Source organism: Alosa pseudoharengus, unplaced genomic scaffold (genome assembly GCF_046254945.1).
Source record: "Alosa pseudoharengus isolate Yale_2024_CS ecotype anadromous, Long Island Sound unplaced genomic scaffold, YU_APseudo_1.1 YU_APseudo_1.1_scf_19, whole genome shotgun sequence".
In the NCBI taxonomy this organism is placed as follows: Eukaryota; Metazoa; Chordata; class Actinopteri; order Clupeiformes; family Clupeidae; genus Alosa; species Alosa pseudoharengus.
In genome coordinates, this window is record NW_027468657.1 from 20416278 (window position 1) to 20430043 (window position 13766).

Below are 13766 nucleotides of genomic sequence, written 5' to 3' on the forward strand. Positions count from 1 at the left end.
AGTCAGGGTAGCACCAAAAGCGGAGGGGGGGCATTTTGGATCAAATTTAATTGAGACATAATAAAATTAATCTGAGAATGTAAAGCATTATACAGATTGTACATGAAAAAAGTTGTCATTTTTGGATTCCCAAGAGTCAAAGCTTTGAAATGGTGTATAACAATACTATGCTACATAGCAATATGGTGCATACAATTGATTTAGAATGTTGGGGGGAGGTGGGTAACCGTCCCGCCGGCAGGACACTACCAGGCCATAAAATGGACTATCATGTACATTTTTTTCCAGACACATTTGAATTATTGTTGTGATGTTTGGAATTAGTTAATGAAAAATGATTTTGAAAAATAATTTATTGTATTACACGGCCTTGAGTAATTGGCACGAGACCATACCTGTCTAACTTGAAGTTGAACCATTTTCATAAATTCTTCAGAACTAGTGACTACGTAAATCAATCCCTTTCAAATGCAACATTATCATAGCAAAGAAATTGCCAAAACTGCATAGTTTCTCTTTAACAAAAAAAAAGTAAACTCTGCACTCTGGATAAGTGCATTTTCAAAACAAATCTATTTATTCCTTTTGGTCATTAAAGTATTGATGATGGAAACTGATCCTCTCATGTTCGTCTTCTTCACTGAAACTTGTCTGAACCTGACTATTATATACCAAATGAAGAAAGGCTCTTGTCTAAAATGTTACAAAAATAACATTCTACAGTATTTTCATGAATTTACAATGTCATGATGAAATCATGAGTGAAAAGTGAGTTGTTGTTCTACAACAAAATATGATATAACATGTAATGTTTTTAGTCATTCTTATTTCCCTGCAAGTCCAACCTGTTAACATGTTAAAGGTTCTGTCTTTATCTCGGCAACCATGGCATCTGAAAGCACCGCCTCTGAGGTGTTGTTTGTCGTTTCTGACATGGCCCCACATGAACACTTCTGTTTCAACGTCTCCAGTCTCTCCTGGAGATCAAGGAGTTCCTGTTCATGTGCCCACTGCTTCACATTCAGTTCTGAGACCAGGTTTGCAATCTGGACTCGAAGGAAGTCATTCTCGTTTTTGAGATTTGCCATTACAGCCTGGGCAATCTGGGTAGTGGTGGTTTGAAACTTCAAGTTTGTGATGTTCTCCACTGGGCCTTGTTCCCAAGTTCCCACTGCACAGAGCCCCACAATGCTGTACATCTCAGGAGACTCAGAAACATTAGTAGTATGTGTAGTCCTCTCTCCAGGTTCCCCAACGATAAATTCAATAATATCCTCTTCTTTCACTTCGACAGCTTCCTTAGTTAGGACACCTGCTGAACCTGTGAAATAGACAGGGTTTTTGTAAACATTATTACTGTAGAACTGTGTTTATTAGGGGACAATACCACTTAGGTAGCTAGTCACAGAATTGTTGTAACCCACTGTATTAAATGTATATTCATTTCAAATTTAGTAAAATGTTAACTACCAATAGCTATCAACTGTATTCAAAATAAAGTGACCAACCAGGTATGCGATATATAAATGGATGTTTTTATTTTTCATAAAAGTTGGCAGAAAGCTGAAGCAAGGACAAAGGAAGAATCCCTGAAATGTAGAGTTCTGAATCACTGGGCAACTCTTACTTTCGCAATGTTGCATGACACCATTTGTCCTGCATGGATAGCCTACCTGCGCTCTCAGAATGATCTACTTCCGAGATGTCTTTATTCAACATTAGGCTACATTTTATGTGCCTTCATCATGCTGGTAATTCAGTCACGGTGGTGAAGGCAAACAAATTGGTCCAAGCATTTAACTGATCATTAAATTACTCATTTTTATTCCATGACTTATCTTTTTGGGGAGTTCGACACCATTGCTTGCTTGTCCACTCAAGCCACGCGAGAGTTTGGTAAAGGGACGCAAGGATGTGATATATCAGCATGTATTCAAATAAACAACATAGGCTATGTTTTTTTTTATACACATTTTAAACGCAGTATAGGCTACATATTTCCACAAGTTAATAATGAAAGGATGCCTTAAAGCCTTAAAGGATGCCTGATACATCCTGAGCCATGTAAAAGTAAACTTGGATTTTTATAAAATATCACTATTGAGTTCAAAATGATCAACATTTTATATATATTTAAGTTAGTCAACTGGTTTCAGGAATAAGGTGGATATCTAGACTAGCATTCTCCTCCTCGCCCACCAACCCACACGCACCAACAAACTATCCAAAAAAAACACAGACTAAATAACATAAGTTGTCCATACCTTTAGGCGATTCAATTGGTGGATGTGCCACAGTTTTGTCAGTGAGGGTAGTATCAGTGGTCAATCTAGGACAAACAGAGTACAGTCAAGTTAATGCAATACTTATCAACATACTAAAAGAACAATTAAATAACATAAAGAAGGCCAAACACACAGAGCTTATTTGCTCAAAAACCTAACAAGACAAAATACCCAGGAAGATTTGAATGTTACAAATAATGACTGCATAATTGTATGACACTGTCCTTGCCATCTTTGCAAATGTGTCTGGGGTGTTACGAATAGAAAGGATGGAGAAGCAAAACACACAAATCTAATTCAAACCACAAATCTAGACATAAAATAACATAGTTAATATGGAAATATGAAAATTCTATAAAAGTAAATTCTAAGTTAATAGCAGTAGGCTACATATAGAGTTTGTTTGTTTGATTGTTTTTCTGACCATGTGGTGGGCCGGATAACCATAGTATGTGGGTTGGGTCTGGCCCGCGGGCCGTATATTGCCCAGTCCTGGTACAGTGGCTAGGTTCTTAATCAGATGTCAGCATTCATTTATCAATAGGCTAATATCAGTAGGCAATGTGTCTTCACTGACAAAATGATTCTGTGAACACAATGATACCCATATGCTGCCAAATGTATGCATTTCTAACTTCTCACTAGAATAAGCACTTCTGCGTTTCCCCTTCTTCCCTTCCTCTCCCTCTCCCCCACTGTGCCAAGTGTTCTTGTGTTGAGTAGTGCACAAACCTCTCTTTGTCAGTCACTACAACTCCATTGAGCGAGGGCAGCTCAGGGTGTTTCTCCTGCATTTCGTGGTCTGGTGGTCCTGTAAACACAGCCATTTTCAATGATGAAAAGCAAACCATTTCAACATCTCTCATGCTGGCACAAAACACAGAGCAAGGGAGATTGAGTACAGCTGTAAGAAGGGAAGAGTTTTAACATGATACATCTCTGATTTTGTATGAGTGTTTCATTGACTCATTTCAAGAGAATTGTTAACACTTGTTAGGAAATGGCTTGGGATGCCACATTGCCAAAAGTACTGCAGTGTTCTATGGAAAGGGAATATTTGCGTTACCAATGACAACATTTCTCTCAAAACGTCACGTTGCATCGTGCTGTTCGCGTCTCTTGCTGTCAGGAGTCAGGACACTCCAATTGAAAGCAATGTAATTAAACGGATTGTATCGCTAATGTTCGCTCACATCGCGTCCGGTTAGGACAAGGTGTTATGTCTCACACACACACACATGCAGAATGTTTCCTGGCATGTCCCCAACTAACCTCAACTTCCATGGTGTCATTCATGCTCTCTCTACCTACAATTTCTGTAATATCAATAAGGTGGGTAAAAAAAGAACATTTTTAACTATGTGTTATATACTTGTATCATACCAGAGCTTGATGTTTTATAATATGCATGGTCAACGATCACTCTATTAACCATTGGTGCAGGTACACTCCACGAAGGGCCCTCTTTCCGCTGGGGCTTGGGGAGATGTGGGAATATTGTTGGGACTGCATCAGATCTCAGCCTCATCCGTCTCTTTGTTCCAATGAACTGGTCCTCTTCAAAGTGTGCCTGCAGGGAGGCTAGTAAGTTAAGTTACCACACATACCCCACAATGGTTCAGTTGCCACACTTACCCCACAATGGTCAAGTTCAGTTACCACACTTACCCCACAATGGTCAAATTCAGTTACCACACATACCCCACAATGGTTTAGTTGCCACACTTACCCCACAATGGTCAAGTTCAGTTACCACACTTACCCCACAATGGTCAAGTTCAGTTACCACACATACCCCACAATGGTCAAGTTCAGTTACCACACTTACCCCACAATGGCCATCTGAAATGTGTTCTACATGTAGAAGCATGATAATACTAGCCTGGCGGGCCATCCTATATCATTGACATGTATAGTCTGGCATCGAATCATTCACCTCGCTTAATCCAAGGGGCGGGCAGAGAATTGTCTTTCAAACTGCCTAGGCATGCAATAGGCCAGCGCTACGACCATATCCGTATCCGGTCGGCAAAACGGCAAATACATCCTTCTTCGAAAGGAATGACTTAAGTGCATTGTGTTGATCTACTTTCAAAGAAAAGCACAAGTCCAACTCCTCCAAAGTTGACGCCAACGCCGATTCAAACAACCGCTCTTCGTTTGCCATAGCCACCTTCCTTGTTGTTCACCGTCGCAGGATGTCGTTATCCTGTTAAGCCCGCCTTAAGACTCTCTAACGAAATAGAGCGCTGTGATTGGCCGTCATCCACGGTGTTAAGCCAATAGAAATTTCTATGGTTCGATACTAGACGTACAAGCTGAGCAAATTAATTTGCCGCCGCTAGGGTGCGTCTAGATTTCTAGGCTATGATAATACCCTTTCAAATGTTAATGACTAGTAACCCACCCGTGTAAACTTACTTGACACAGTTTTCTGTTGTTGTAGTTCCCAGTAAAATCCAGGTCTTTTCTGCTGACCATTGCCAACCATTTTTCCCTGCGGTATGTTTCAATTGGGAAGCCATACATTCGAAATCCTTGCTCGGACCGATTGCTGCATCCAGTTGCTGCACAGCAAACCATGGTACGACCACTCTGTAAAATGTTAAATATAGCCATAAATTGAAATTATGATCGGACTAGCTGGCTTACATGTTAAGAACTGGAGATGATGTTATTACGCTGCTTACACACAGTTGCGTTGCGTGCAGTGCTGGAGACGCATCTCGCTCACTTTACATGGACTTACGTCATCCACTGCCGAACTTCTGTCGCCCCAGTCGAGAAGTTCAAGTTTTGCTGCACCGACGGAGAGCAACGGAAGGCACCAGCCAATCAAATTACGGTTATAGGCCTACTTCAAGGCATTTGCATAGTAGACCACACACCCCTGACCATAGGGAACACCCACTATCATGCGGTGACTGAACGCAACTGTGTGTAAGCACTGTTACAGAGTCAAAATTCAAAGTGTAAACATGCTTTAGATGCGTTAACATATCAAGCATGATTTACATAGAAATGCACTTCATTGCATTGTATTGTATTGTATTGGTGTTTAGTGCTAGCAGACAATAGCCTGGATGCCAGCCAAACTTAGCCCCACCCACAACATTTGAGGTCAGGAAGTTTGGTCTGGACTTGTTCTGCTGTGGAGCGACTATGCCCGAACCAGAGCGGTTCGGACCAGAAGAACTCCTACATGGTTTTCTTCAGAGCTGAAAATGTAACTGTGTTTGACAGAGGACAGATGTAGGTTGCTAGTGACAAAATATTAGCTTTCAGTATGCTACAATGTCTTTGTAAATGATGTTTACAAAGTGTCATTACAAAGTGTTTCATTCATCCCAGTTCTCACTAACAAAAACCCTGTTGCTAGAAGGTATACATTTAGATTGTGCCATTGTGTCTGTTGTAGAAGATATTGACAGTGCAATAACGACCAAAAAACAATGTTAAGGCAATTGTGAAGAAGGATAGTTTAGGTGTTCTTCCTACAGGATTCACCCCCTGTATTGGTTGAAACACGCCCCATAATCACATCCCAATGGAGCAGTATCAGACTCATATTCTGACTAGAATTTGAGTATGACGTCAGGCTAAGCAGACTTGATTTATAACATAATCCACTGAAAATATGCGAGGGGCTGGCGGCAGACCTTGAGACAATGTTCATCCTAAAGCTGTCTAGATAATCTATGTTTAAACATCAATATCCTGTAGGCTATGCAGTGGAAACACAATAGCTAACACATCATCAGGCTGCTTGTTAAATTAAGACAATTAAAGGAGAAATGCAGAGTTTTCACATAAATCCGCTTTTCGAGGTAACTGAGTACTCTCTGTACAAAAAAAAAAAACGAAAAAACAATCCATTTTACCTAGCTCGAGTTGCTACAGCCAGCAGCTAAAGCAACCAGTGAGGCTACAACGCTACACTCTGTGGGCATGAAAATGGGAACTCACAAACATGTCCCCAGAGTGTAGTGCTGTAGCTGCCTGGCTGCGTAAAAAACTGAGATCTATGTGAAAACTTGGCAGATTTCTCCTTTGAGTGCTTGTTATTACCAATCCGCATGAACTGCAGAACTGATCGGGCACCGATAGCCTGATTACCACATCATCCTGTGTGTTAGAGTTAGACTATTCAAAGTGTGATCTAGTTTGGGGTGTATAACGTACTGGAAACAAAACCGGCGGGTGGTCCTTCCCTTTGGGGAAATGGCAACTGCAGACCCGGGAGTTATTGTTAGGTTTCCGATCTGCACGTCTGTTGGAAGAAAAGATCATGTTTTATCAAGTGCATTACATCATCAAAATACATCACATGCACGCAATAAAAATGCCATAAGTGTGTGTGTGTGTGTAACAGGTGTGATTATTCAAAATCCCTACGTTATTTTCCCATAAGACACATTGTAAGGTACCGGATCTCCTTATATGGGCAAAGATGTCAACTGTTTTGTAGGCAAACTTCTGAGCTACGGAACATGTTAGTCATCTTAAGGGTGGGGTGGGGGATTTAATGTAATGGATTTTTGGTAAATGTAAATGTGTAGGCCTAAGTAAAAATGTAGCCTATAATATAGCCTATAGCACATTAACAAAAGCATATAAAGACAATAACAAACAGTTCAAGCAGTAGGTTACAGGTTAAAGTGATGGTTCGGAGTAATTTCACCCTAGGGTCCTTTGCACCATGACCCCGAGCCAAACAACCTCCCAGAACGTGTTTTCCCTTGGTCGAACCCTGGTCGAGTAGCGCTGTCAGAAACTAATGAGTTTCTCCAGGCGTAATGGAACCAACTTTTATCTCGTAACTTACCCCACTAATAATGCCCTGAATGGTACGAAACTTCTACAGTAGTACAACTATGCTCTTTACTCATAAAACGAAAGTTTGTAAGTACACCAGGAGTTTATTTAAATAATACTTGCCTGATGGATGCTACTATACCGCTGCGTTGCTGTTACTTCCATGATTTGGGAAAAGCCCGTAAAACAAATTCTTTGACAAATTCTGGGAAATTCTTGGATTCTGCCATAGACCTCAATGTTAAAAAGGGAGTCCGATCACTGCATAAATGGGGGATAGTGACCCCCCCCCGTGCGGGGCGTGTACTACTGCTACCCTATTTGCATACATTATACATTTCCGGGGACAGGAAATGGCCTCTCAGGAAGTATCTTCGTAATCAACCATCTTTGCCCGTATCAGAGAATGTCTAATAAGGGGAGAACTTTCACTTTTGGAACTCTTCCGGTGTGGTACTGCATCTAGGGGGCGCTCGCGGGCAAGTCCAGAATAAATGGAGGTCTATGGAGCTGTACCCCTCAAAATCCACTTTTCTCGGGATATAATTTTTTTTCAAGTAATTTGAATATTGTATTCGAAAGGGGAGGCAAAGACAATACACTTGGTTGAGTATTATATATTTTAAAGTCACTTAATTGTTCTAAAAAGCCTTTAAAACGTGTCAATGACGTCATTCATTAGCACAATGCTAGCGTGTTATGGGCAACAACGACCCAAGAAAACGAAAGGACATGACTCCTGGATTATTTCACTTTTGATTGATAATCCATATCCATTTTGTGAAAAATAAAATAAAATCTGAGGGTTTCAGTTGTTAAATAGCTGAAAACAATAAATTTAGCCATGTAGCTCCATAGGACTAGCTGGATTTCCAGGGTACCATAGGACCCCATGTATTTTGGACTCGCCCGCGATCGCCATCTAGGTGAACTCTGGTGAACTGCAGCCAAATTCGGTTTGTATGGGATTAATAGTGGGGAGGCTCTCCGTAGACGGGCTCTGCCCGCCCGTATGTTTGTGTGAAAGAATAGGCTCTGCTTGGGTGTTGATAATCTAGTTCGTGGACTTGAGTCGTTCGTGTTGACAGCCGCACGTGGGGTAGGGACTGACTACTGTGATTAGATGGTAAAAGGTGTCATCAGATGTCAAAGTAGGCTAAGAAATGAAGAAGTTTGAGTTGATGACAGCCGCAGGCTCAAGCCATCACGACAGCGGGGCATTCTGCCACTGGCATTAGATTACACTTCGATACATTGCCTCCTCAAGCTCCTTAATGAGTTGAGTAGCCTACAAAGTGTTTGAAGGTTGACTGAAAAATGTTCCATCTGTGATTAAGGCGCACTGCCTAGCTTGGGGAAACACTTTATAAATACAAATCTTACCTCAGCGCGCGAGTCCACAGTCTTCTTTTTACGTCATTCGCTGGAAATCTATACAAAGAGCAGCGTGAAGGACCTCCACTTCGATGTCTGCACAGAGGAGCAAAGCAACAACCCATAGTCCTACTCAAAATTATGAAAAGACCCGAAATTCAGCTCTCACTATTCGAAGTAGGCTAGTCCGTCAGCACAGACATTCTCTGGTCAGCAACTCTCATTCTTCTATTAAATCATTGGCGGTTGGCATGCAAAGTTGCTTCATTACCGCCACCAACTGTTACGGGTGTGAAGCAGCATTGGCGAGTAGACGTTGAATCATTCAGATAAAAGAAACAAATAAACAAATTTTGCAGAGCACTGCAGAGCTAGAGTTCAGTTGGGTGACAGCCGCAGGTAATGTTGCATGCTTATGTGATCAGTAAAAGAAAGAATATAACCATGGAAACAGCTGTCCTTATCTGAATATGCATTTTCAAAACAAATCAATGGATTCCTTTTGGTCATTAAACTATTGATGATGGCCATGGAACTGATCTTCTCAGGTTATGAGATCTTGCAGACTGAATAAAAACAAGTTCTAAAACAGATAATTCTGTTACTTGATTATTCCCTTACAAAAAAACAACTGCAGTTATACTGTAGTTTTTTCGAAGTAGGCTACACTGCAGTTATACCGCAGAGCCTACAGCAGGTGGGACAAAGTCACTGTTTGGCAAGTCACAAGTAAGTCTCAAGTCTTAACGCTGAAGTCCAAGTCAAGTCCCAAGTCAAGACAGATGTGTCAAGCAAGTCCAAGTCGAGTCCAAGTCCAATTTTTTCTTGAGTCCTAAACAAGTCACTGTCACTGATGCAACCACATATGAATATGCCATCAATTATGCTTTCAATATCATTCTTATCAATATCAAACTTTACAAATTGAAAAAAAGTTTTACAACACTTAAAATCATGAGCCCAAAGACAAACAAAGTTCTCTTACTAAGGAAAAGTAAACGTGAATACTGGTTTTGAATTTAATGAGTTTGCTAACTGGCATGTATCTGTGTGTGTGTGGCTGCGTGAGTGGATAAATAACATCTAGGTGGAGGCAATCCGTGGTGTGATTCACTTTAACCTGTTAATTGTGTTAGTGGTCGCCAATTCCACACTCCAGGGAGACATGCAGCTATCCCCTGCCCCCTCTCCTTAACCTCTGTGCATGAGACCTTCTCATAACTGCAAATAATTCCTCCAAAACTGCAGTGTTGACACTTATAGTAATGCAGTTATTTTTTGTAAGGGTTAATGTGTTCAGTGCCATTATAAAACCCAACACAACCCTTTACATTGACCTCATTTTATTATTACTGCGCTACCACAAATTGGAAAAAACTATATTGTACTATATTTTGAAATGTTTTAAATAGTGATATTTATTTCAAAGTATACAAGCCTATTTACATTTACTTGCAGATACCGATATTTCTAGTGAATATCACATAAAATAGCATAGTAATAGCACACTATTTCAAGCTGAAATGTCTTAACATTTAATTTCAACAAATCAACAAGATTATATTGCACTGCCTCCACATTTTCGCTCCCTAGTCAGTAAAATCAGACAAGTTACCATGACTGTCAGTAGATCCTTGTAAAAGTGGTGAGGCTCCTTTAAGATCAACTCATGGTGAAGTGCAGAGCTAGTAATACGCTATCCCACCAAGAGTGCGCCACTTGCACAGGTTAGGTTAGCTATAGTTTCAATGGAGAACCATTTGTGCAATGGTATTAGGAGTCTAACTAACTTTATGTTTTTAAAGTCAGCTGTACAAGGCTAAAATAAGCGCATTGACAGCACATGGAAGCATAGACGTTCTTAAAGTAGCGGTTATGCTACGGTGTTTTAGGGGTGTAATTGAGTGGTATTATTGTTTCCCGCAGATACCCAAAATGCTGCTACACAAAACATGTAAAAGTGGCTGGTGCATCTTCTATGCCAGTGGTTCTCAAAGTGTGGTGCGGGCCTCACTCATTGGGAATAGAGACATGACAGGTGGGGTGCGGAGGATTTTCTTTTTGGACAAGGCCACACACAAACAGGAGTCATAAACAGACTGGCATATGAATATGAAGCAGATTGAGTTGGGTAAATGTAATGTGGAACCAAAATGCGAAACTAATATTTTATATTATATTATTTATAATATTTTGCCAGGGTTATGGGGTCAGGTGGGGCTTGAAAATTCCCCACTTCCAAAGTGGGGAAAGACAGCAAAAGTTTGAGAACCACTGTTCTATGCTAACTTTGTCAGACTCGTCAGTCATGCTGGCTAGATCTGAATACTACCAGAAACTTTCTAATGAGAAGACAGCAGTAAAAAAAATCCTCCACAGAAATGCACGGGGTTAGTTTGTAACAGCAATATGGCAGTTATCTACACATATCCCGCCCCTTTCGTGGTAAAAAGGTCGACATGTGAATACATTGTGCCAATCATGTGATGTGAATACATTGTGCATCATGTGTTGTGATCACACAGCTGGAGCAAGGTTGGTGTCGTGAAGCCTTGCGCACACGCATTTCTGCCCGATAAGTGCCCAAAAAACGTTACAATATGGCCGCCAAGACTTTGCATAAAAGGACTTTGATACTACTCCACGAGACAGATTTTTACCTTGACGAGAAATAGTGTTCATTGTAGTATTGCAAGAGCTCGTCACCCCTATTATGTATGAATTAATCATTACATTTCTCATTGCTGTGTTTTTATTTTCTGAAAAAATGCCAGGTATATGTAGTGACAATAAGCAATAAGCTCTGCTTTGCCTTATGCCTAACAACGCTCCTTAGCTATTCTAAAGTCAATAGAACCCACAGACTCCTAGGGGTTTATTGCTTAAACTGAACATAAGCACACCTTCACTGAAACTTTTAGGAACCTGAATGTATTGGAAACCAAATTAAATCTTCAGAAGTCATCCATATGCATCCAACTGTGTATACACTCAAATGGCTTTACAAAGGCCACAGTGTTAGAATTTTTTTTTAAATTCTATGTTACTTTTTTATTCTACGTTAAGATATCACGAGTGAGGACCTAGTTGTTGCTCGACAACAAAATGTGATATAAAACAGGTAATGTTTTTAGTAAATGCTATTTCCAACCCATTAACATAATGAAAGGGGCTCAGTCTTTATCTCGGCAACCATGACATCTGAAAGTGCCGCCTCTGAGCTGGTGACAGTCTTTTCTGACATGGCGCCACATGAACACTTCTGTTTCAACATCTCCAGTCTCTCCTGAAGATCACTGATTTCCTGTTCATGTGTCCACTGCTTCGCATTCAATTCGGAGCGCAGGTTAGCATTATGTGCACGAAGGAAGTCGTTCTCGTCTTTGAGATTCGCAATTATAGTCTGAGCAACCTGAGTGGTGGTGACTGTGGTGCCTAGCAACCTCAAGCTCATGATGGCCTCCACTGTGGCTTGTTCCCAAGTTCCCGCTGCATAGCGCCCCTCGATGCTGAACGTATCAGGTGACTCAGAAACGTTAGCAGTAGGTGTCCTCTCTCCAGTTTCCCCGACAATAACTTCAATAACATCCTCTTTTTTCACTTCGGGAGCTCGCTTAGCTAGGTGACCTGCTGAACCGGAATAGACAGGTGTTTGGTTAACATTACTTAGGGGGCAAAACCAGTCAAAATCGTAACACAAAATTGTTGTAACCCACTGTAATTAACAAAACAATATTTCAAATTTAGATTTTTTTTTTTACTACAGCTGACTATCAACTATGTTCAGGAGGTCTCTGAATTAAATTAACCCACCAGGTATACAATCAGCTTGACAAACAAACCACATGCTTGACTCACAAATCACATTGCATGGACTCATACAACTTACTCCGCACCCACACAAGCACGCACCCACACAAGCACGCACGCACACACACACCGCCTTTCTAAATCCGACCAGTCACAGATTGTACTCTGTGGACACACTCAACTGCAGAGAAGAGTTGTCTTGTCTTGTCTATTATGTTCAGTTTTATCCATAGCCTACAACAGTGTTTCTTAACTGGTGGGTCGGGACCCAAACGTGGGTCGCGGAGCTTGTGGTAAAAAAAAACAAGAAAAAGGAATCGCCCATTTAAAATCCTACCCTATCAGATCTAATGTCGGACCTTTATTTTGATAGGAATAAAGTCTATGCCAGTTGTTGTTGCCATGTACCTACACCATTTTCGTGACAGGTCATGTTAGACATCATTTTAGCGGTAGGCTAAATACGGCAAAACGACCCTCAATATTTGAGGTATGGATTCACATATGCCTATTACTTATGGAGTTGAGGACTTCGTAAATGTGCCTAACGTGTTCCAAACAAGTACAGGCAATTTACGCATCTTACCACATAGCTCACTTTATCAGTTGGCTAAAATATGGTCGCAACTTAATGACCATGGGAAATTGAGGGTCCCAAGGCCAGACCAACCCAGGCCAGTTAACCCTTAGAACCCTAGATTGTTTTAAGGGCATTTTAGCTACCTTTAGTTAGAAGGGTTTATCCTGGCCATTGTAAGTGCCATACACACATGCAATATATTGATTTTTTTCAGCAGAGTCTAGGCTACCCAAATCTGCCACAATTTCATGTGTTTATGCTTGCATTGATTTAATTTTGATTTTTAAATAATACAAATACAAAAAGTGTATTATAAAAAATCTTATATTTTGACATGTATCTCACCACTGCAAGCTGGCAGCTCGACTTCCCTTACATGTGTGTGTAGAGCAGACTGTCCTGAATCTGGCAATATCATTGCCATGGTGGAGGGATTCTTTGGGACTGAGCAATTTACAGACATATGTGGTGTGCGCCTTACAGAAATAAATGCCATTTTTTATTTAGTGATGAAAAATTACCTTTCTGCGCTCGGTGACACGAACTGATCTGACCTGACCCGAGTTTGCGTGTTAGCTATGGTGTATGCACTCATTATGATTCTCTACAACAACTTTTTACTGCATTGCCATGAACAAAGTAAAGGCAAAAAAGGGGTTTCTTTGTTGAACAAATTGGGATGCAATGTGAGCCTTGAATTGGATGCCATGCAGGAATTTGCTAGGATCTCAAAACCGGATTATAAACATGTTTTCGAGTCGAGCTATATTAAGTTACTATTTTGTAGTCACTTTGTCTGTCTTATAACCCAGAAGGATGTACTTGGTATCAAATGATAGCTCTGTGTCTCCTCTTACATCTGACATGCGTGGCATATCTATCCGATTACGGGTCCGCGATTA

At 40.7% G+C, this 13766-nt stretch overlaps 1 protein-coding gene across 1 annotated transcript; it reads right to left on the minus strand.

Moving 5' to 3' along the window:
* Positions 1-338: 338 nt before the first annotated feature.
* LOC143132434 (uncharacterized) lies at positions 339-8683 on the minus strand. The gene is made up of 7 exons (XM_076291954.1): positions 8484-8683; positions 6468-6555; positions 4707-4880; positions 3669-3855; positions 3018-3096; positions 2265-2329; positions 339-1321 (listed from the first exon to the last, which is right to left on the minus strand). The coding sequence occupies exons 1-7, from the start codon at positions 8597-8599 to the stop codon at positions 849-851; spliced, it is 1182 nt and encodes a 393-aa protein (XP_076148069.1). The 5' UTR covers positions 8600-8683; the 3' UTR covers positions 339-848.
* Between the last annotated feature and the right edge of the window lie 5083 nt (positions 8684-13766).